Source organism: Balaenoptera musculus, chromosome 2, assembly GCF_009873245.2.
Source record: "Balaenoptera musculus isolate JJ_BM4_2016_0621 chromosome 2, mBalMus1.pri.v3, whole genome shotgun sequence".
NCBI classification, from domain to species: Eukaryota; Metazoa; Chordata; class Mammalia; order Artiodactyla; family Balaenopteridae; genus Balaenoptera; species Balaenoptera musculus.
This window is the reverse complement of record NC_045786.1, coordinates 95,261-119,341: the sequence shown is the minus strand read 5'-3', so window position 1 is coordinate 119,341 and position 24,081 is coordinate 95,261. Positions and strand designations below refer to the sequence as shown.

General features: G+C 37.1%; 1 protein-coding gene across 1 annotated transcript in view; it reads right to left on the bottom strand.

Moving 5' to 3' along the window:
- RAB18 (RAB18, member RAS oncogene family) overlaps nt 1–24,081 on the bottom strand; it is a 29,247-nt gene that overhangs the window by 1,981 nt on the left and 3,185 nt on the right. Inside the window, exons 2-6 of the mRNA XM_036842496.1 lie at nt 22,606–22,661; nt 8,749–8,810; nt 4,721–4,793; nt 3,284–3,402; nt 3,144–3,210 (exon numbers count right to left, since the gene is read on the bottom strand). Coding sequence (XP_036698391.1) covers nt 3,144–3,210; nt 3,284–3,402; nt 4,721–4,793; nt 8,749–8,810; nt 22,606–22,661 — 377 coding nt within the window. The remainder of the gene's footprint in view (nt 1–3,143; nt 3,211–3,283; nt 3,403–4,720; nt 4,794–8,748; nt 8,811–22,605; nt 22,662–24,081) is intronic.

Here is a 24,081-nt window from a genome sequence, read left to right as displayed (position 1 = left end):
AGTACATTCTCTTCTGATCATATTTCTACGTTCTTCTGCAAAACTATTACAGCAGAAATATCAGCTGATGATATATAAAAAGCCAAATCTCTCCCCACAGGTTTAAGATTAGCGCGTTTCCTGCAACTCTCAAAGTTGAGCTATTTAAATTCTATCCATAAGACTAGCGGTATATAAGCCCAAGATTTTGTGATAGAGTTGTAAATTTTAAAGCCCTACTCAAATACTATGCCAAAGTTCTTTCCTTAATTTTTTTAGTTCTTAAAATTAGCCCCTGAAGCAGGTATCATTCCCATTTTAGAATAAGGAAATCTAGGCTCTAAGTTAAACAATCTGGTTGCTCTGTGCCTGTGACCCAGCAGCTATAGGTGGGTGGATAAATGACATACAGCCATGAACACTAGTCCCATTTTAAATTTATGCTCATGAGACGCATGCGGACACTTAGCACTGCTCCCCAATCCTGTATTTCCCCAGTGACTACCTTTTTTCCAGTCTGAGATGACTATTTATTCCTTCATCTTAAAGCTCCTCTACCTCAGCTGATGATCTAGCTCTATATTGAGAAAAACAGAAACAACCTGGCAAGAACCACTGATCATCCCCACTAACAGGGTCACCAGCCCACCCACATCTGTATCCTTAGGCTTTGCTTCACTCCTGCTACAACGGGTGAACCATCCCGGCTGCCGTCCGAGGCCACCCCTTTGTCTAGTTCCCGGGATCCCATCCCTTCTCATTCACTGAAAAATCATGTGCCCTCTCTGCTGGATTATACCAGTCAGTTTAGAAGCCCACCAGAATTATTGCCCGTCTTATTAAACACCCACCCGCCCAACCAACCAACCTGCCCTCCAGCCCACACCTCCTCCAGTAGCCACCTCGTTTCTCTACTCTCTCAAAGCAAAACTGTCACAAAGAGCTGTCCGTATAAGTTGTTTCCACTTTATCTCAAAATTTTCTTCAAACTACTCCAATTAGACTTTTGTTCCCACCACTCCATGGAAACTATTCTTCTAAAGACTACCAACAGCCTCTGCCTTGTCAAATCCAGCGTCCTTTTCTCATTTGAGGCCTTGCAGCATTTGATGCGGCCGACCGCTTTCTTCCTGTAACTAGTGTGTTCGCCTGACTTCCAGGACACTGGACGCCCCTGGCACTCCTCTCACTGGCGTATCGCTCACAGCCTCCCTTGCTGGCGCCTCCTCTTCCTGCTGACCTCTAATTGTTGGGAGTGCCCCGGGGTTCAGTCTTCAGCCCTTTTCCATCCAGTTTTTCCTGTAGTGATTGCTCCACTCCCATGACTTTAAATGCCACCTAAGTGCCAATGACCACGATGTCCACTGGTTGTCTGAAAGACAGGTCTTATGTCTAAGCAGAAATCTTGATTCCCTATTCCTCTGCCTAAACCTGTTCTTATCTCAGACTTCCACATCTCAGTTATGGCACCACCATTCACCTACCTGCTCATGCCAGAGACTTGAACTTATCCTGACTGCTCTCTTTCCTTACCCTCCACACCCAACCTATCTGCTGTCAGCTCTACCCTCAAAGCGTCTCCTGGACCTGCCAACTCCCCACCACCCACGACTGCCACCGCAGTCAGCGCCGCCAGCGTCCCTCATCTAGGCCAGTGTAAGAGAACAACCAGCCTCCTGCTTCTGCTTCTCACGGGCCACTTTCTACACAAATGAGGCTCTTTAAAAGAATATCAAATCACAGCACTACTCCCTTGCTTTCCACCTTGCTTAGAATAAAATTCATTTCTTTACCATACCCTAGGAGGCCCAACACGACCTTTTAAGATCTCTTGTCCCATCATCACCACCCTCTCCTCCAGCCCACACTATGCTCCAGCCCACAAGCTTTCTTCCTGTTGCTCAGACACACTAAGCTGGTTCCTACCTCAGGAAATACTTGTTATTCTCTCAGCCTGAGACGCTCTCCGTCTTGATCTTCATACCACGAATTCTTGCTCAAATGGCACTCTCTCAAAGAACTTTTCCTTATTACCTCCCACCCTGGTCCTTCTCTCTCCCCTTACTATGTTTTATTTCCTGCATAGCACTACTTACTTATACAAGTCTGTTTCCCAGCCTGGAATGTAAACTCCCTGAGGACAGGAAGTTGGACCATTTTGTTCATTGTTGTATCCTCAGTGTTCAATAAATATTAATTGAATAAACTAACATACAGAAATGAAAGACACCTAGCAAGTAAGCAGTAGAGACACTACTCAATCCCTTTCTAAAATTCCCTATACCTTCCACTTATACCACCCCACTTCTCTTTATATGTGATGTTCTCCCATTTCCATTTCCTGATTCCTACTAGGTTCTAATACAGTGGAATAATAGCTAAAACAGTAATTCCTAAAGCTGGCTTCACATCAAAATCAACTAGGGTGTTTCTTATAAACTGCCTTCGAGGCTCTGTTTCAGACCTGTGGTAAGTAAGGCCCAGAGAGCTGTAATTTTTAAAAGCTCCCAACTGGTAGAGCCAGTCCACTATGCCAGACAAGGGGTCAACAAACGTCTTCTGTAAGTGGCTAGAGAGTAAATATTTTAGGCTTTGACGCCATACCGCCTCCACTGTAATGACTGAACTCCGCCACGAAGCACGAAGGCAGCCATAGACAGCATCACAGATGAGCGGGCATGGTGCGTTCCCACACAAACAGTGGGGCCACATCTGGCCCGTGCTGTATTTGCCAACACTTGCTCTACCGTGCTTCTCACGTATTAACGTGCACACAGATCACACGAACGTCTTTCTCAAATGCAGATTCTAATTCAGAAAAACTGGGCTGGGGTCTGAAATGAAGCATTTCTAACAAGCTCTCAGGTGGTACCACTGCTGCCAGCACATGAACCAGCAGGTGCGACTGCAGGGCTGGGTTCCTGGCTTTACTGAAGGCGAGGCATGGTGCGACCGTGTGCTGTACGGCTTCACATGATGCGATCCTATGCTTTTTCACAGAAAGGAAAATAAGCAACCTGGCTCTCCAGTTGGTTAGTTTTATAGCACAAGACGACCATGAGCTATAGCCACACATTTTATGGTTCACAGAGAGAACAATGTAACAGAAACTCCATTTAAAAACTCTTCATTAATAATGAAAAGATAAAGATTCACACACCTACCTATAAATAACATGGAATGCTTCCGTGCAAACTTCAGGCCTTCATTTCTGTCAACTTCACGATTTTCCTAAAAGATAAATCAAAGATTAAGAAAAGCTACCAGAATATAGAGCCACACTGCCAAGTGTCTGACTTCTCACCTTATCAATTTTATTTCCAACTAGCATGTTTACTATGTCATTTCTCGTGCAGTACGTTTCCAACTCATTTAACCAATTATCCAGTTTAACAAAGGTGTCTCTTCTTGTGACATCATAAACTGAAATAAAAAGAATCATTTTATTAAATAAATATCAAAAGTAAGAAACAATGACATTATATTTCTGATATGTACTAGGAACTGACCTTACTATACAGACAAGTCTGTTTTTTAAGCCTTCAATGCTTAAAAATCAGTGCCTACTGATCCAGATGGAAGAAACAAGTGTATTTTTTTTTTAAAAATATGCATTTACATACATACTTCAACTTTATTTACATATGTTGTGAGAGAAATGAAATTATATCCTATGTGATAACTGAAAATTAAGCAAAACAACAGCTGTCTCCATTTATAACAATAAAAAAAGTTTGTCTGAAAACCAAAAGGTGTTTAGATTCAAATCTGTGGCAAAATACCAAAAAATTTTACATAAATCTCAACATCTATGACCCTGTTATTTTATTTCTCAAAAGGACCAGAATTTGAAAATTTGAACAAATATGTAAAGTTGGTGGGTGGAATCCTGACCGTCTTCCTCTGTTTTCACTTTCATCTCGCATCACTCTGCATTACACTAAATAAAGAGCTTATTAATTTAAAGTGTTTTCTAAACTTAGGAGATGCTGAACCAGAACTATGAGAGTCACTGTCAAATTAACAGAAATGAAACCAAAGCCTCACAAGTCATGATATAAAAAGAGATTTCTCCCTACAATTGATCAATATTCATTTTAAACAGTTTCTCAGGAATATTAAGAACAAGCACTTTTCAATAAATTATATTGAAAATCCACACTTGGTTTTTAAGTTCTCTGTGATTATAAATCAATAGTACTAAGTGCTTTGTGCTATTTTTCAAGACTAATAAAACAAATTCTGCTAAGCAACCAACACTCTCCTTCTTTTATAATCTGGCAGTAAATATTTGTAAGCTGTTGACTGAAGATTGGTTTCTGGTAATACTCTAAGACAGACCAATGACAGGAGGACTGGTCCTCAATTATGTCCTCAGCAACACGTGCTTTTAAACCAGATAAATTATAGGGGTGTTTTATTTTAGGTAAGCGATTTTTAGGTTGTACTTTTAAAAATGTTTTCTGTGTATCTTCTTTCAGGAAAATGCATAAATCCAAACCACTCCTTACTACATGTTTCTGATCTTTATTTTTTAATTGCTAGACAAAGGGCTGAAACAAAATCTTAAAAGTTTAAATATTCATTAATATTACATGAAGTTAATATAACTTCAAGTCACATAAAAGTAGCCCTAAAGAAAAATGAAACAAAAACGTATTGACCTTCACAAACAAGGAAAACTAGAAGTTCCCGAGTAATAAAACTATTTTTTAAACGGTATATGAAAGTACAACCTTACCTAATATAACACCCTGTGCACCTCTATAATAGCTGGGAGTTAATGTTCTGAACCTTTCTTGACCAGCAGTATCCTAAAAGTGACAATCAATTATTATTAAACAAAACAAAGTATAAATAAAAACCTTCAACATACTAATTCAAGAGCAGAAAGTTGAACAGCATTATTAAAATATCAAGCTCATTTAAAACTTAAAATTTAAATAAGACTTTTTTTTTACTGACAAATGTAACATAGAAACTAACAAATACTGCCTCATCGCTAGAAAAAATGTAACAAAGTATAGGTTTTCTACCATTTTGGATTTAAGATTTTTATCACACATGAAACCCATTTCATTGAAAGCCATTGTTCTCAACTCCGGTGGCAAAATAAACTTTCCTAGGAAATGAAAAATACAGACACTTAGCTTCAACCCATGAAGACTCTGACTTAACTAGGGTATGACAGAAGTTTTAATACTCTTCCCACCAGGTGATTCTCACGTAGAATCAAGGTGGAGAACCACTGATTTAAAGAGAATTACAGCGGTGTTTTATTTTAAGTAGGCAATTTTTAGGTTGTACTTTTAAAAATGTTTTCTATGTATCTTCTTTCAGGAAAATGCATTAAAACCAAACCACTCCTTATTACATTTCTGACTCATATTAGGGGTAATGAATATAAGATGTACACAAGCTAGGAAATGTAAATTTCACAAGGAAGGGACCACATCAGCTCAGTCACCAGTTTAACCCCAGAGCCCAGAGAAATTCCTGCCATAGAATAGTTGCTCAACTTTTGCTGAAAAAAAAAAGGAGTAAACTAACTAACAAGTCTCTTCTTCTGGGCCTGGTTCCTTCTGTCTTCTTTCTACCATCCTCGGACTGTGGCTCAAGTCTACCTAAGATTAAGCAAAGCAGCAGTTGGTAAACTGCTGCCTCAGCCCACCACCTGTTTCATTATATGTTTTTATTAAATAAAGTTTTCCTGGAACACAGCCAGGCCCATTCACTTATGTACTGCTGTACGGCCCACCTTGGGGTTGAACTAAATATTTATTTTCCAGTCTTTTAAGAAAAAGTTTGCAGTCTGCTAATGTCAAATAACCTGAAGAAAAGCAAAGACGTGTATCAAACGTCAACAACTGCCAGTTCCATGGTTGTAAGTGTGAGTTTAGCTATGGGGCAAGCAGAAGCTCAGATGGATCAGAATGTATAATAACTATACAATTTATACGTTTAAATAGTCAGAAGTTAGATCTTTGCTTGTCTTCAAAACAGGAATTTGCAGTAAGTAATAACATCTTTGTAAGATAAAGGAAGCAGAGCTTATTATATGTGGTTTTATTTTCTGATGAGAGAAGAGAGGATTATTAAAGACAGAAACGGACAAAGCTGGAAAGGATCTAGAAAGGCTAAATAACAGAATGTGGGGAGAAGTGAGGGAAGGATGTAGAGAAGCACCACCTCAGAGGTGGGTGCCAAGTAGGTCATGATGTGTGCGCAGCTCTTTCGGGGGCACAGGAGGCAGGGCTGTGCCTGACTATTCTATTTGAATAATCCTAGAAGGAGCATCCAAGGGGGAGAGGAACCAATTTTATTTACATGAAGTAGATTCATATATTTCTAATACTGAGTGAGAAGGCCTTCCTAAATATGACATGACACCCAGATGCATGAAGAAAATAACTGATTTAATCATGTAAATACTAAACCCTTGGTATGGCAAGAACACCCCTCCCCAACACCATGCTCTCTCCCCGCCCCCCCCAACACTCATCCTCAACAAGATTTGAAAGTAAATGACAAACTAGGGGAAAAAAATCTGCAGCGTATGACAGAGTTAGTATTACACACACACACATAAGAACATTAATGTATACTCCTCCTAAATAAGATTTTAAAGACAAATGACAGAGTGGAAAAAATGTGGCGTATGACAAAAAGCTAGTATTTTTATTATATAAGGACTTTAATCATGAAAAAGATGAACACTAATATAAAAAGGGCAAAGCATATAAGAGAAAATTCATTAAAATATAATCAATAAATATGTAAGAAAAAATCTCACTAATCAAAAGAAATGCAAATATAAGTGAAAAATTATTACTCAGAAAGGCAAACATGAGAAAGATTAACAATATATAGCACGGAAGACCTTTTTCCTACACCCCAATGTTAAATCTTCATATTCTCTGAGACACTAATTCAGCTTCTAAGCGTACACTGTGAAGTAACTGAACACGTACACACAGATGCTCACCACAGCACATCTGATCTTTGTGAAAAACTATTAACAGTGTAGATATCTTAAGACGGTCATTTAAACCGAGGTACTTCTATATTTACTGACGCGGAACAATGCACACAGTGTGCTGGGGGAGGGTGGCAAGCAGGTGAAAGGATGAAGATTTAATCCTTTCTTTCAGAAAGTTGCATATACAACACGTGTAACAACGTGCATGTGTCTGACATATTTTATAGGATGTTCACTAACATGCAGACATTGGTTAAAGATGAACTTTCTTCTCTATTAATTTCATACTATTTTGATTATCCTTTTTAGAATGAAACTATATTATCCTTGCAGTCAGGAGAAGCCTCTCTTATTTAAAAAATATTTATAAGCCTATGATAAAGATGTCACTTCAGTAATACCTGCCAACCTTTTTATGGAGCAGGAACTAGAAAGTAAATTAAAAACAAACAAAAAACCTCTTGTATGAAAGTAAGATCTCACAGCAACCTTCAAGCCTCAGATCCTATTCTAAATTGTATATGTCACAGCAGGAGCAAGGGCAGAAGAGGTAATAAATCAAACAAGAAAAACATGGAAAATCAGGCTCCACTTCAGTACGGAAAGAAGGGAGCATTCTTAAACTTCAATATATATTTTACTATGGTCTAGTCCAACATTTTCCAAATTGTTTCTTGTCAGACATTACTGTACTGATTGATATTAAACATATTTTGGGGAAGGGACAAACAGGCTACCAATCATGTAAAGCATTGTATCTTAGAAAAAAATTAACAAAAAAAACATAAGACACACAGTCATTTGGAATAAAATGTGTGTTAGAAATAGTGTGCCATTCAGAGAATGCCGTTAACATGAATGAGATCATACAATGCATGAACACTTGCTGTTTCAATCTGTAATTGACACCCACCCAGCCAGCATTTACTACTTAGCCACCGAAGTATGACTCAATTTGATGACTGCAGACCAGTTCTAATATTATTATCATGTTATAAATAAAAATATACTTAGATATTTAACTATAGCATATGTGAGAATTAGATTATGAGTATATTTTTATAAATTTTATATGTAACATATTTAATATATAAGCAATCATACTTAGATGGAGAGACAGAGATAGGAAGGAAGGAAGGAAGGAAGGAAGGAAGGAAGGAGGGGGAGAAAGAGGAGCAGACAGACACAGGCTGAGTAAGCTGGACGTTCCGGCAGCTAGTGCTACCTTATTCAGCACTTCCAGGAAGAGGTCTAGTTAGCAGAGAATGCGGATCAGAACAGCTGGGTTAACAGGCGAGTGAAAAGACGCTAGTAAGTAAACACTCGGCATCAGTATTAAAAAAAAATCCAAAGTTGGCAAGCTCAAATTTTATAGATATTTACACTAACAAACATGAAAAATCATTTTTTCTAAGTATTGCTTCATTCCCTTCTCCCCAACAACTGCCTTTAGCATTAGTTCAGAGTAGGTTGTCTTTTTAAAACTTTAAAGAAACACATTCAATAACAGTGATTCTCTCTGGCAGACGATGATTTTTTTAATACTCTGTTTTCAAATATTCTGAAGGGATTATATATTTAAAAAATCTGAGTAAGTAAAACAAGTCTCTGCCTGATTACAGAATTATAAGATATAACTATTTATGTCTATCCTTTAATCAACATCAAATCTCCCAAGTTATTAAACACACATCACTCATTCACCTCTACAACACTACATACATCAATTTCTGCTTCTTCAAAAAGTACAAGTTTAATATTTACAGAAAATACATTTTAAAAATTCTTACCCATATTGCAAGTTTAGCCTTATTTCCATCCACTGAAATTGTTTTCACCTTAAAGTCAACACCTTGGAAAAATGAAAATTTTGATAAGAATTCCAGTAAAACATACATTTTAAATCAATTACCAAGAAAATGAAGAAACAGAAAAGCCACTTTATTAAATGCCCAAATTCACATCTGAATTCTTAGAGTTATGGATGTGAAGGTAAAAGAAAAAGTGTCACTAAAGTTTAGCAGCTTAGAATTTAATCAAGAAAAATGAAAACCAAATGCTTGTAAAATTCATTCACCTACCTGTACTTCTTGAAAAAACAAACGTTTTATTGAAAAAAATGAAAGTGTAAGGTGTAAGGTTTAAGGTGTAAGGTGGTGATCGACCCTGCACATTAAAAGCCAAGAGCTGGAGTTCACCGTGCTGATGTAGAGAAGACCTCTGGCTGACTGTGGGTCGGGGCACTTTCCCAGGGCCCCCTAAGCTATTATTAGGAGCGTTGTCCACAGCCGGCCAACACCTTAAGTCAGATTCTGGCTGTGGGCAGCTTGGAAGACTGGTAAAATTATAAAAGGGCCCCTCTTTCCTTGCCTTATGAATTCTTTGTTTTTGTTTGTTTTTATCCTAAAAAACAGTATTCATTTTATATAACCTTATCAATAATCACTTGCTACTGCACAACTGCAAAAAGAGAATTTACACACAAAAACGTTTATGCCCAATCCTTTAAGAATCTTCTTAAGTTAAAGAGGAGTGCTCGAAGAGCAGTGAAATCTGTATGTACTGATTTATATGAAAAGAAGACAAGTTCCGTAAGAAGTCACATTGGGCTCTACTACAGCAGCCCCCAAAACCTCTCCCTGCCCTGGAAAAGGACTTGACACATGCCATCTGGCTTAAATGAACAGTAACTGCCCACATGTCTTAAAAGAGTATCAAAAATAATGTGCAGTCTATCCCACTGGCCAGAGGGAAAATATTAACTCAAGACACTTGGAAAGAAACTTTCAAAAGATTTTAGCTTATCACAATTAATTCAGAACAGCCACAACTAAGATGATACATATAAATGCTCAAATACTAAATGCTTCCTAGAACGCCTGTCACCAGTATGGAAATATATTAGTAATTCTTGGCTGATTTCTGACAATCCATTACACACACAAATTAGGTAATAAAAATGCGTTTCAAAACATGCATTACACCAGGTCTTTCTGCATGCCAAAGATTTTAAAAAAACAGTTTGGTGTCTTGGGCTAAGGTGATAAAGAAGTTGATAAAGTCATTCCTAGAATGTCAGGCAACCACAAGTTAAAGGACAGTGCCAATTGCACAGTCCAAGGAAAACCTAAGTGTAGTTTCTTTGAGGCAAAACAAACAAAAAATTCTATATATTAAGTAATCTTGTATTCACCAGGTCTAGATAAAGAAATCTGCCACACCATTTTTATAAAAAATATGAAATTATTTACATTTTACTCATATAGCTTAAAAAAAAGACACCCAAACTTGAGAAAATGTGGATGAAGAAATGTTTCTGACTTGGTAGAGGTACTAAATGAAGGCCACTGGTAGACATCACAAAGAGACGGCCTGTCACACATGCTCCACAGTTAAATTCTCAAGGTTCTTCAGAGAAGATAGAAAGAACTTTTCTATTCTTAAACACCTAAGACAAACCTGCTCAAGGGCAGACTGCTACCAGCTAGTCTACCCAGGAAAAGAAACCCAATGTTCCCAGAATGTTTGTGTTCTCCTTCCCTCCCCCAATATCCTCTTTCTCTTTTATAATTTCCTGCATATATTTCTTGGCAGTCTAATGACTTTCTCTGTCATACGTAGAATTTGCATGTCAATAACTGTCTCCAAGTTACTCTTCTGACATGTCGGATTTGAAAGCTACAGATAACACCCTCAGGAAACACTGCGCCTGGAGTCCTACCATCAAAGTCAAGAGACAGGCAACCTGAAAGGGTACCTCTTCTGGACACAGGACCCTCAGTTCTCATTCATCTTCCCTTGGTTCCTCTGGTGAATCTCTTGTACAGATATTGATCTCTTTAGCTCTTAGATGCTCAAACTGCTTCTTCACCAAGTCTAGGTCTTCTGTTTTGCAAGTGGCTGTTAATTTGCCTTACTGGTGGCAGCAGTGGGAATGTTTTTGATAAATTTTATTTTGCCAACTTCTCACTACATTTGATTAAACTACCTTTTCAACCTCCTCATGTGGATGACAAACAAGGAGCTCATAATAGAGGCAGAATGTTTAGGAAAAAACACTCCTGTGTTTCTCCTCTACAACACTGAACACTTCTGTGACCCAATACGTAGGGTTTTTCCCACAACTACCAATTCTTTGACTTTCCAGGGACACCAGCTGGGTGTCCCACAATTCAATTCAGTTCTGACACTATCTACCTGAAGTTAAGAGATAGATCCCACAGGGTAAGGGCGAAGTCCCACAAGACTGCCACACCCCCATTTCAGAGTCCAATCTCAAGTCCATGTTGTTACCTGTGCTTCTGACCAACTGGCTATAAATCAGAGGTTCCCATAATCCCTCCTCAATTAGATTAATTTGATATAGTAGCTCAAAGAACTCAGAAAAACAGTTTACTTACTTACTTACTTACTAGATTATCATTTTATTATAAAAGGATACAACCCAGGAACAGCCAGAGGGAAGAGATCTGGGCACAGGGCAAGGTATGGGGAAGGGACACAGAGTTTTCATGCCCTCTCCAAGCATGCCGTCCTTCCAGTACCTCCACGTGTTCACCAACACAGAGCTCTCTGAACCCGTGGGGTTTTTTTATGGAGCTTGACTGATTACATCATTTGCCTTTGGTGATTAAACAAAACCTCCAGCCCCTCTCGGCACCCTGGAAGTGAGGGAGGTAAGATAGGGCTGAAAAGTTCCAACCCTCTAATTATTGGGTTGGCCAAAAAGTTTGTTTGGGTTTTCCACAGCATCTTACAGAAAAACCTAAACGAACTTTTTGGCCAACCCAATACATGGTTGGTTCTCCTGGCAACCAGCCTCTATGCTTAGGGGCTTTCTAGAAGTCACATCATTAACATAAACTCAGGTGTGGCTGAAAAAGGCTTGTTATGAAAATACAAAAGACATCCTGGGAATTCCCTGGCCGTCCAGTGGTTAGGACTTGGTGCTTTCACTGCCGGGGCCCAGGTTCATTCAGTCCCTGGTCGGGGAACTAAGATCCCATAAGCCACGTGGTGCGGCCAAAAAAGAAAAAAAAAAAGAAAAGAAAAACAAAAGACATCTTTAATGATTCTTATCACTTAAGAAAATCCAAGGGTTTTCAGAGTTCAGTGCTAGGAACCAAACATATATTTCTTATTATGAATTACAAAATCACAGAAGAACTGTCACTTCAGCTTTTCTCTAGTTGTTCATTTGGGCTTGCATTTTTAATACAATATTCAATTCTGTTCCTCTGCAGGAATCTTTTTATAGGCACACGCCTATTTTATGAAGGTTAAGTTAGTTAAAACTAGATAATATAACCAATAAAGCCTTTGAAACAAGCAATAAGTGAGACATGAAAATTTACCAAAGATAATATCAACTACACTGTAAAGAAATACCAATGAATGGGAAACCAGAACATATCAATGGAATCATCTGCCTTATGAAAAGAAAAACAAGCAATCAAGAGAAACTGACTCAGAACTAGCAAAGATGTTAAAACTAGCAAAGAAGGATATTAAAAACACATAACTGTATACCACATGTTCAGAAAGTTAAGCTGACGTGAGAGAGATTTTAAAAACCCATACCAAACATCTAGAGATGAAAATGACAATGTCTGAGATTAAAAAAAAAAAATACACAGGATGGGATTAACAGCAGATTAGACAATGAAGAAGAAAACACAAGTGAATACATAAGAAAAACCTGTAACTAACATCATACTCATTGGTGAAGAACTGAAAGCTTTTCCCCACAGATCAGAACAAGATAAGGATGCATACTCTCACCACTTCTACTCTCGGAGTACTGCAAGTCCTAGCCAGAGCAAGTAGGCAAGAAAAGGAAATAAAAGGCATCCATATTGGGAAGGAAGAAGTAAAATTATCTCTGTTTACAGACAACATTTCTTATATGTAGAAAATCCTAATGATTATATTCCATACACATACAAAAATATTGTTAGAACTAATAAGTGAATTCAGCAAAGTTGCAGGATATAAAATCAACATGCAAAACTCAGTTGTATTTCTATACCCTAGTAATGAACAATCCAAAAAGAAAAATTTTAAATATCATTTCATTTACAATAGCATCAAAAAGAATAAAATACTTCAAAAATAGGTGATGATGACGATGATAATAATAATAATAGTACTCAGGAATAAATTTAACCAAGGAGCTTTAATATTTATACACTGAAAACTACAAAACACTGCTGAAAGAAATTAAAGAAGACACAAATAAGTGGAAAGACATGCTGTGTTCATGAGTTGGAAGGCTTAATATTGTGATGATGACAATACTACCCAAAACTATCTACAGATCCAACACAATCCAGTAAAAATTCTAATAGCTTTTTTTGCAGAATGGAAAAGCTGACACTCAAATTCGTATAGAATTACAAGAGGCACTAAATTACAAAACAATATTGAAAAAAAAAGAATAGTTGGAGGACTCAAACTTTAAAACTTCAAAACTTACTACAAAACTACAATAATTAAAACAATGGTACTAGCATTAAGTACAGACATTTAAACCAATGGAATAAATAGAGAACCCAGAAATAAACCCTCACATATATAGCCAACTGATTTTCAACAAGGAAGCCAAGACCATTCAATAGGTAAAGGCCAGTCCTTTCAACAAATGATGCTCAGAAAACTAGATATCCAGATGCAAAAGAATGAAGTTGGACCCTAACCTTACACCATATGCAAAAGTTAGCCCAAAATGGATCAAAGACATAAATGTAAAAACTAAATCTTAAAAACTCTTAGAAGAAAGGATAGGAAAAATTTTTCATGACATGGGATTTGGCAAAGATTTTTTGGATATAACACCAAGAGCACAGGCAACAGAAGAAAAATAAACTGGACTTCATCAAAATTAAAAACTTATATGCATCAAAGGGCAACGTCAAGGGAGTGGGAAAAAAACTCACAAAATGGGAAAAAATATTTGCAAGCCAGTTATCTGATAAGGGATTAGTATTTGGAATATATGAAGAATGCCTATAACTTAACAACAGAAAGCCTTATCCAAAAATGGGGAAAAGGATTTGAATAGACACTTCTCCAAATAATATACACAAATGGCCAAAAAGCACAGGAAAAGATGCTCAACATCATTATCCATTAGGGAAATGCAAATGAGACACACAATGAGACACTACTTCATATCCATTAAAACAGCTACAATTAAAGAAAAAAGTGAAAAATAACAAGTGTTAACAAGGACATTAAGAAATTAGAATGCTTGTGCATTGCTGGTAGGAATGTAAAATGGTACAGTCACTGTGAAAAATAGTTTGGCAGTTCCTCAAAAAGCTAAAAATAGAATTACCATACAATGTAGCAATTCCACTCAGGTACATACCCAAAAGAACTGACAACAGGAACTCAAACAAATAATTGTACAACAATGTTCACAGCAGTATTACTCACAAAAGGCAAAAGGTGGAAGCAACTCAAGTGTCCATGGGCAGATGAATGGATAAACAAAATGTGGTATGTACATATAATGGAACATTATTAGCCATAAAATGGAATGAAATTCCAATACATACAGCTATAAAATGGAATGAAATTCTGATATATGCTACAACATGGAGGAACCTTAAACACGTTATGTTAAGTGAAATAAGCAAATTACAAAAGGACAAATATTGTATGAGTCTACTAATACAAGGTATCGAGAACAGGCAAATTCATAGAGATGGAGGGCAGAACAAGTTACCAGGGACTGAGAGGAAATGTGGAGTGGGAGTTATTGCTTAATGGGTGGAGTTCCTGTTTGAGGTTATGAAAAAGTTCTGGAAATGGATAGTACTGATGGTTGCAAAACAATGTGAACATAGTTAGTGCCACTGAATCATATACTTAAAAATGGTTAAAATGGTAAATTTTATCTTATGTATATTTTCACAATAAAAAATAGATAACCGGAGAATCCTATATCTATGAAAGAATTTAAATCTGTGGATAAAACCTTTCCACGAAAAAACTCCAGGCCCCAAATGAATTCTACTGAACATTTAAATAATAATCCATTACAAACAAACTCTTGCAGGAAACTGAAGAGGAATGAATACTTTCTTAGTCAGTCTATGAGTTCTACAGTACCCTGATACCAAAACCAGACAAAGACACTATAATTAAAGAAAACTACAGATTAATATCCCTCATGAACATAAATGAAAATCCTAAACAAAATTTTACCATAAGTCATCCAAATAGGTATAAAAGAACAGTACAGCACAACCAAGTGATGTTATTTCAGAAATGAAAGGTTGATATAACACGGGGAAAAAAAAATCAATGTGGATTTTACTATTTTAAACCAAAAAAGAAACTTCATATGAACATCTCAACAAATGTGGAAAAGGAATTTAACAAAATCCAACATGCATTCCTAATGAAACCTCTCAGCAAACCAGAAATAGAAGGCAACTTCCTCAACCTGATAAACAGCATCTATGAAAAGATACAACTAACAGCACAGTCAGTGGTAGAGACTGAATGTTTTCCCCTTAATATCAGGAACGAAAGAAGGATATCAGCTCTCATCACAACACTGCACTGGAGATCTTCAGCCAAGGCAATAAAACAAGAAATAAAAGGCATCCAGATTGGAAAGGAAGAATATAGAAACCCAGTGGAATCTATGGGATTAAAAAAGCACCTAGAAAGAATAAGCAAGTTTAGCAAGGTTGGAGAACACTAAATAAACGTTTAAAAAATCAACAGTATTTCTATATAATAGTAATGAAAAGAAACAATATTTTTTAAAAATTTACTACCATTGTACATAAAAACCTATAAAATACTTAGGGCTAAATCTCACAAAAGGTGTGAAAGGTATGTATGTAACCACTCTGAGGCATTTTACCTGCACCTAAAGGTCTCAGGTGTTTTTGCTGCAGCACCTACAGCGCTGTGACCTGCATGGGCAGTGGGAGTGGAAGGGAGGACATGGGAGACCCCAGAAGCCAGGAAATAGGGTCAGGCCTGGGCCTCTGGGGTGGGAGTGCTGAGTCCAGGATGCTGGACCACCAGAGAATTCCTGTGCCCAGGGAATATTAATCGGTGTGTGCTCTCCCGGAGATGTCCAGCTCGACCCCAAGTCCCAGCTCTACCCAACTGCCTACAGGCTCCAGTGCTGGAACACCTCAGACCAAACAACTGGAAAGACAGGAACACAGCCCCACCCATCAGCAAATGGCTGTCTAAAGTCATACTGAGCCCACAGCCACCTCTAAACACACCCTCTTGACACGGCCCTGCCCACCAGAGGGACAAGACCCAGCTCCACCCACCAGTGGGCAGGCACCAGTCCCTCCCACCAGGAAGCCTGCACAAGCCCCATGACCGGCCTCACCCATCAGGGGCAGACGCCAAAAGCAAGCAGAGCTAAGATCCTGAAGCTTGCAGAAAGGAGACCACACACACAGAAAGTCAGACAAAATGAGGCGGCAGAGAAATATGTTTCAAAGGAACAATACAAAAACCCAAAGGACTATTAAATGAAGTGGAGATAGGCAATCTACCTGAAGAAGAATTTAGAGTAACAATAATAAAGATGATCTAAGATCACAGAAAAAGAATGGAGGCACAGACCAAGAAGATATAAGAAATGTTTAACAAAGAGCTAGAAGATTTAAAGAACAAACAGAGATGAACCATACAATAACTGAAATGAAAAATACATTAGAAGGAATCCATAGCAGAAAAATGAGGCAGAAGAACAGATACCATAAAAGCTTTAAGGATCCAAGGAGAACAAGATTAGGAGGACCTAGATCCCCAAGTCTCAGTTTGCAAACAACCTAAAAAGTATTAACAATGAAATGTGCCAAGTGCTCTGCTCCCCCAGAAGACAGAGCTGAGAAGGAGTGAGCACTGGAGGCAAGAAAAGAAGGTGAACAACGTTACAAAGATCCGAGTCTGGGAAACGAAGAGACACCAGGGCTTTCCATGGAGACTACTTAGAGGGAAAAACGGTTATGAGGCCTGATGGTCTTACGGCGGCTAGCAGTAGCAAGATAAGAACATCTGGAGAGGAAAGAGGGGTGTGGAGGAAGGTCTCGTCAGAAGTAGGCTAAATTCTGAGGCTAACCTGACTCTTGCTGATGGACGTGAGGCTGGCAGAGGGGTGGGTGGCTTTACTCCAAATGGAAGTCATTATCCAATAAATAAGAAATAAAACGACCCAAAAAAGCCTGGAAATTAGGAAACACATTCCTAAATCAAAGATTTCAAATATTCAAAGAGGAAAGCAAAACTGAAAATTTCAACTATGCAGACAGCAATGAAAAACAAACAGTCTATCACAGCCTCTGAGACACAGTAAAACTTGTTCTTAGAGGACATCTTTATTAAAGAATAAAGACTAAAAAGAAGGGAACTTAATACTCATCTTAAGAAACTAACAAAATAAACCAAAATAAAAATAGGAGGGAGAAAGAGGGGAAAAAATAAAGCAATTCCTCAAACAATAAAATAGATACATTCCTTAAGGAAAAGACCAAAAAAATGTACAAGTTTAGAAGTGAGGGAACATAAACACAGATAATGAAGAGTTTAAACGAATACTACAGGGACTTCCCTCGTGGTCCAGTGCTCCCACTGCAGGGGGAACGGGTTCCACCCCTGGTTGGGAACCAAGAACTAAGATCCTGTGTGCTGGCCAAAAAAAAAAAAAAGATACTACATGCAACTAACTCAACAAGTGAGTTGGGATTTTCCTTCCTAGCTGCACTCCTAAGACTGTCCTAAGAAACAGAGAACCCGAAGAGGTTGTAACAGTGAGGAAGAAGCAGGATCAGACTGACTCAGATGAAATATAACCTTCACAGAACAGATAATTCCAGTAGTATTTAAGCAAGTAAGGACAATTTAAAAAGACGGAAAGCTCCTTCATTGTATAAACTAATACAACTTTAATACCAAATTCTGATTTTTTAAAAATACAGAAAAGGAGAGACCATCTTACATATAAAAATAGATGTAAAAATTCTAAATTAGTCAACAGAATCCAGAAATACGTCAGACAAAATGAGTGAAGGCTTATCTAGGAAAGCAAGGACATTTCAGTATAAAAAGGTCTATCAACCATTAGTCAGTGCTGAAAAGGCATATGAAAAAAATCACAACCTTTCCTAATAAAGCCTCTAAGTAGAATGGAAGAAAGAAACAGTCTATATATGATCAAGACCATTTGTCATTATTCTAAATAAAGAAATGTCAGAGCCATTTTTATTACTTTAACATGTTTAATTGAATGAAATTATATGAAATAGAATAGTTCTGTTTTACTTTCTGAATTATCTCATATTCCCAAGTATTTTAACAAGTTTATGCTGTGGCATTAAACAAGATGTATAAACTACTTTGCATTTTAATTAAATTATCTTTCTGTTAAGTAAGCCCAAACTATAAGGTAACTTGTGGATGAAACAGATCTGACACCTGCCCTTAGAAGCCAAACAGTCATGGGTATTTCTAAAAACTTACCAAGGGAGTGATAAGAATCACTGATCTAAAGTCAACCAACAACAAGCAAAATTTGTCTAACTTTAGTTGAAATGTATCAACCCTCAAAAAACACTTTCACATATTGTAACAATTGTAAGTCTTAGAGATTAAGAAATAGTTTGTGAGCCTGTCTTAAGCAGAGAGCCAGTTTTAAATTTTCTAATTTCTTTATTTGAAAATTTTTACTTAAAGTGCTCTTTTTTGTATTCAAAGGTTACCTAAAATAGGGTAAATTAAAAAAACAAAAACAAAAAGCATGAAACAAATTTTGCCTATTTAATCATACTATATAAAGTTAATGTAACTACTTTCTATATCCATGCTTAAATTTCAACCAATTGTATCTATGCAGTTGATTAAATACCTCAGGTAAAGACCTAATTAAGCACCATCTTATGGCCTGACCATAGCAAAAAGAGAAATCTAATGCTTATTATTTTCCCCCCAAACATTCCCATGTAACAAACAAAAACCTGGTCAAAATATTCTTACAATTTTGTCTGTGTGTGTTTATTTTTATGTCAGAAACATTACCTCGGATTATATATCATTAAATATTGGTTGTGTTTCATTATGTTTCTTCTTTTAAGACTCAAACAGACTGTAAAATCTCCTTTTCTGATTTCCATATCTATCATTTTCTCACTCTAATTTTTAATATTCTTATTCACTTTGGTAAATTCTACCCACTTTTCCATTCCTAGCTTCTATGTTCTTTATTGTGTTTCCCAGTTTCTACTGTCCCTTGTGATCCTTCCAATCTCACCTTCATTTCAGTGATGGTTTTATTTTCTTATCTTTTCTTTCTTTCCACTCAATCAGCTCACACTGCATTTTCTCATGTAGTCGCACTATCTCTTCCCCGACCTCTTATATCACTGTTTTGTGCTCTCACTGATAAATATTTCCATTAAGGCTTTTAAATTCATGGCAAAATGTTTGGTCATTATTTTCAATCTTCTTTACAGAAATATTCTTTTCTGGTGAGGATTCTTCAACTGTCCTTTGTTTTTCCATTCCTTTCTTCCTTTTCGATTCTTGAATGGTGGTAGTGGCCTTGAGCTGGATTCTTTTTTACTAAGTCATAGTTGAAAGTGGTGAGGTTTTCCTGGACAAGCTATTTGCAGGAGGTTCATGCAGAAAGCCATAGTGGATCAGTTGTGCACTGGCAAAATTTTGTCTTGATTCGGGGTTTTACACGAGAATCAGTTAGTTTTTTACTCCTCCACATTCGGAGGAGATAGGCACCCTTGAGGTTTTTCAAAGGCATCTCCTCCCCTACAGCTACAGAGACAGACAAAAGGCAAAAATGGCTGGTTTGTATGACTCCTTGTTCGGCTTCACCCTCCCAACTGCTTAAAACCAAACCAGATGCGGGGCAACTCCTGCCATTAGCTTAAGAAGCCATTTTGCTTTTACAAACAAGGGATACAGGTTTTGCACCTCACAGTGGGCCCCTCAACCTCATGAAGCACCTCTTGCTGGCTCCGAGCTCTGCAGCCCTGGCATCGCCTACTTTCTCCTGCAGGCGGCCTGTCTGGTCCCCACTGCTCTTGGCAGCCATACCACCGATTTTGTGGCTTGGCGCTTTAGCCTCCTTCTAGTATAGTGGACTATGGGGTTGGGGTTTTAGTTTCTCCCTCTCTTTGTTATTAGTCAATTGCCAGAAAGCAAAAGAAGAAAATGCCAACTCTATAGTACCATCTTCAAACCCCAAATCCAACAATTATCTTAATAGAGTATTTTATACAAGACAGAAACTTGAGTGTCTCTCTGTATTACTGAAAGATAAAGGTGTGCTTTCCTTACTATTACACTGTGAGGTAAATACTAATTTTCATATGGCCATTAACAACTGGGCTAATTATTTTTATTTCAAAAACTCATGTATATCGGTTATAACCTAGGGCAGAAAACTATCTGATGCTGAAATGTAAAAGATACTTCTCAAGACCCACGGCCCACTGGGGGAACAAATTATGTATATTCTCATCAGTATGCTACAATCTTAGTATTTGCTTTTAAAGCAAAGCCTTTTTAGTAATAAAGACAACGAATGATCTGTCAATCTGCAAGTCCCCAGTTACATTTGGGTTTGAAATGAAGACAGATAGTTTATAGTATATATAAGATCACTCCCTTAGGAAAATTTTAACTCTAGGCAAGTTTATTTTCCTGCCAGTTATTATTCTTCTACTCCTCGCTTATCCAATACCAGGTATGTTCTGAGCAAAATCAAGTTTTATTAGTAACTGATTTTTTAAAGGAGCAAATAATACACCAAAACCAAATTAAATAGATTTTGAATTACTAGTGTTTTAAATGATTCCCTTTTACACACATAACAGTAAATCTGTCAATGTTAACACATCATACAAAAGCTAAGTAATGCCTGATATAATTTATTAAACATTTAGAGGCACCGTGAGCTCATACTGATAGAAAGAAACAAAGAAGAACTCTTCTTTACAGAATTCTAAATAAGAAATGTAAATGGAAGGATGGAATTTGAAAAACCACAGCTGGACAACCACCATAGTTGGAATGACAGGATGACAGTTTACAGTGGAGAGACTTGGTGTACATCATCTTAAGGAACCAAGTCCCATCACCAGTAATGGCACAAATATACACCATGCTCTGACAAGCACTTCTGAGGAAATCCTGACCAAAATGCATAACCTGAATCTAACCATGAGGACACACGGACACATGCAATTGAAGGATATTCTACAATAACTGGCCTGTATGTGCTCTTCAAAAATGTCAAGGCCATGAAAGACAAAGAAAGAGTGAAGAACTGTTCAGATTAAAAGAGACTAAGGAAAAATGACAACAAAATTCAATATGTGATGCTGGACTGGATTCTGGACCAGAAGCAACTCTCTTTCTTTGGTATATAAGACATCAGTGGGACAACTGATGAAATCTGTCTGTATACAGGAGAACTGTATCCATGTTCATCTAGAAAATACACATTAAAGTACTTAGAGGTTAAAGACACTGAAGACACTGTCTGCAATTTTCTCTCAAACAATTCGAAAAAAGCAAGAATACTGTGTATGTGTATGTAGAGAGAGAATGATAAAGCATATGCGATAAATGTTAACATTTGGGGAATTTGATTAAGATATACAGGAATTCTTTGAACTATTTTTACAACTTTTCTCTAAGTATGAAATTATTTAACAATAAAAAGGGAAAAAAATCAACCCAGTTAATAGAAACTCTTTATTTTGCCTAATAATAATACAAGGATCATCTTTACTACATTCTACTCATCAGATCATGAAATTTTAGAGCTAGAAGAAAAATGTATTCTCTCACCAAAATTCCTCAACTTACAGAAGACAAGGAAGTGAATGACTTGCTCAAGATGACAACATTCAAGGCAGAGCCAAGACTATTATCCTGCTCTGACTCAGCTCTTCCTACTGCTGCAAGCTGTCTCTTGTCCCTTCACATTGTCACCTACTCCCTAAACATGTGACACGAGAATATTTAGCTCTATCTTCTCATATATCCTAATAAGCTGGTGTGGCAAACCACTTTCAGGCAATCTAAATTTCATTTTTAAAAGGCATTTATGTATTACTGCTTCTAATAGTCTTTAATAACTAATATCAATAAATATGCTGCCAGAATACATGCCAGATACTGTACTGAATATACAAAATGTACTGTACTAAAAATACAAAATTAACACACTCTACTGCTGGGTGATACTGCTAGGTCCATTATGACAGAGACCAAGTCTGCATTATTGAACATTATAACCCACCTCTTAGGACAGTGCCTGGCATGCAATAAACATTCAAATGACTGTATGCTGCTAAATAACAGACAACCCATAGCACAGGAATGTGTATACAGATAATCGTAATATCCGCAGTGTTAACAAAGTACCATGAGACAACAGAAAAGGACTTTTTTTGCTTGGTGAGATCTACAAAGATTCAGAAATTTAATGACTACCAAAGTTAAGACTTGAAAGACAAATAAGATTTTGACAGACATGGAAGCAATGGGGTGGTGAGAGGATGGGTAGGGGGAGTTAGATGAAACAGCCTGAAGCAAGAAAATATTTGGTATTTCTACTAAAGTTTTAAACATAGGCTTACCTATTGTTGCTGCAAGTTCTGGATCAAAAGTATCATCTGTGAACCTCAAGAGCAGGCTAAAAGAGACGTTAAAGAGACAGATTAGTAATTTGGCTTTTCTTTCTAATCACTTGATAAATCTTCCTGACTGTTGTATTTTGTCACCAGTTAGATGCAGATAAGAATGGCTGATGTAGTCTGCTCCCAGAAATACAGCCTCAGTGCAGGTATACACAGAGGAATTAAATTATTGGAACGGCAATTAAAGAATCCCAAAAACAAAGCAGTTTACTAGAAAATAGGTTCCCCATGCTCCCCTGCTCAATTCCCCAAGTGTGAAAACGACTGTGTTTTTTGTTTTTTTATAACTGTATTGGTATGTCCTTCTGAGAAAATGGTATTAGCAAACATGTGACACTTTAACTGACATGGACAAAAAGGGGAAAAGTAAGTCTTTTGGAATGCAACAAATTAATTTTTAAAAAAATCTAATGCATAATTCACTCTGAATTCAGGTAAAAACAGAAAGGTGTGAAGTCTAGCATTTTGAAACAAGTAGTAAGACTATTACCTAAGTGGAAAGAGATATAATAAAAAGTAAAGGCAGAAAGGTCACATGATGGCCAGAGCAGGTAGCCTCTGGCAAATGCTGGGTAGGGTGTATGAAATCAAGGAGGCAACATGGAGCTACCAAAAGCTTTCACCGAAAGGAATGGCAGGAACTGCTCTTTATCTTGAAAACTTAATGCCAGCAAAAAAATACAAGAAAAACAACAGAAGACAACTGCCATGATTATAGGAAGAGATCATGAAGGACTAAACTTAGGAAATGGTAAAGAAACTAGAAAGGAAGGCATGAAATGAAAAGATACCATAAGAGTACTCCAAGATTTTGTCTCCCAGAATTATTTTGTTTAACATAAGGCAGAAGTGTCAGTTATTAGAAGCTCTTCAAAAATAAAATCTAAGCTTTTGTTAAAGCCCTAGATTTATAAAATTAATCAATTGCCCCTCACATGATCTCCTAAGTAGGACGAGACCATTCTATTGACCTATTTGCATTAATAAAATCAAGACAATAGCTATCTCATGTCTGAATTGCAGGAAAAAAATGTATGAATATTTCTATAGATTATAATTATTGCTGCTAAAGATTTTTTTCTTTTGTCCACAGTGTTGCAAAACGTAATGGCCTCTTGGTAGTTCCCAAACCCAGTGTCATTATATTCTATTTGAAGGATTAACTCTTCCTTTCCTGGTTTTGCTTTTTGTTGATCATAAAACCAGCACCACAAAGGCAAAGTAAAATGAATCATATTGTAGATTTTTCTACTTAACATTGAACACTCTTGACTATAACTAATTTTACTTACCTCCAACATGAATTAGGTGACAGCACTAATAAGAATCTTAAAACACTACTCATAAGAATTTTCTTCTCTCCCCAACATTAAACTTCAAATCAATAAAAGTGAAGATTTCTCTAAAAATTTCAGT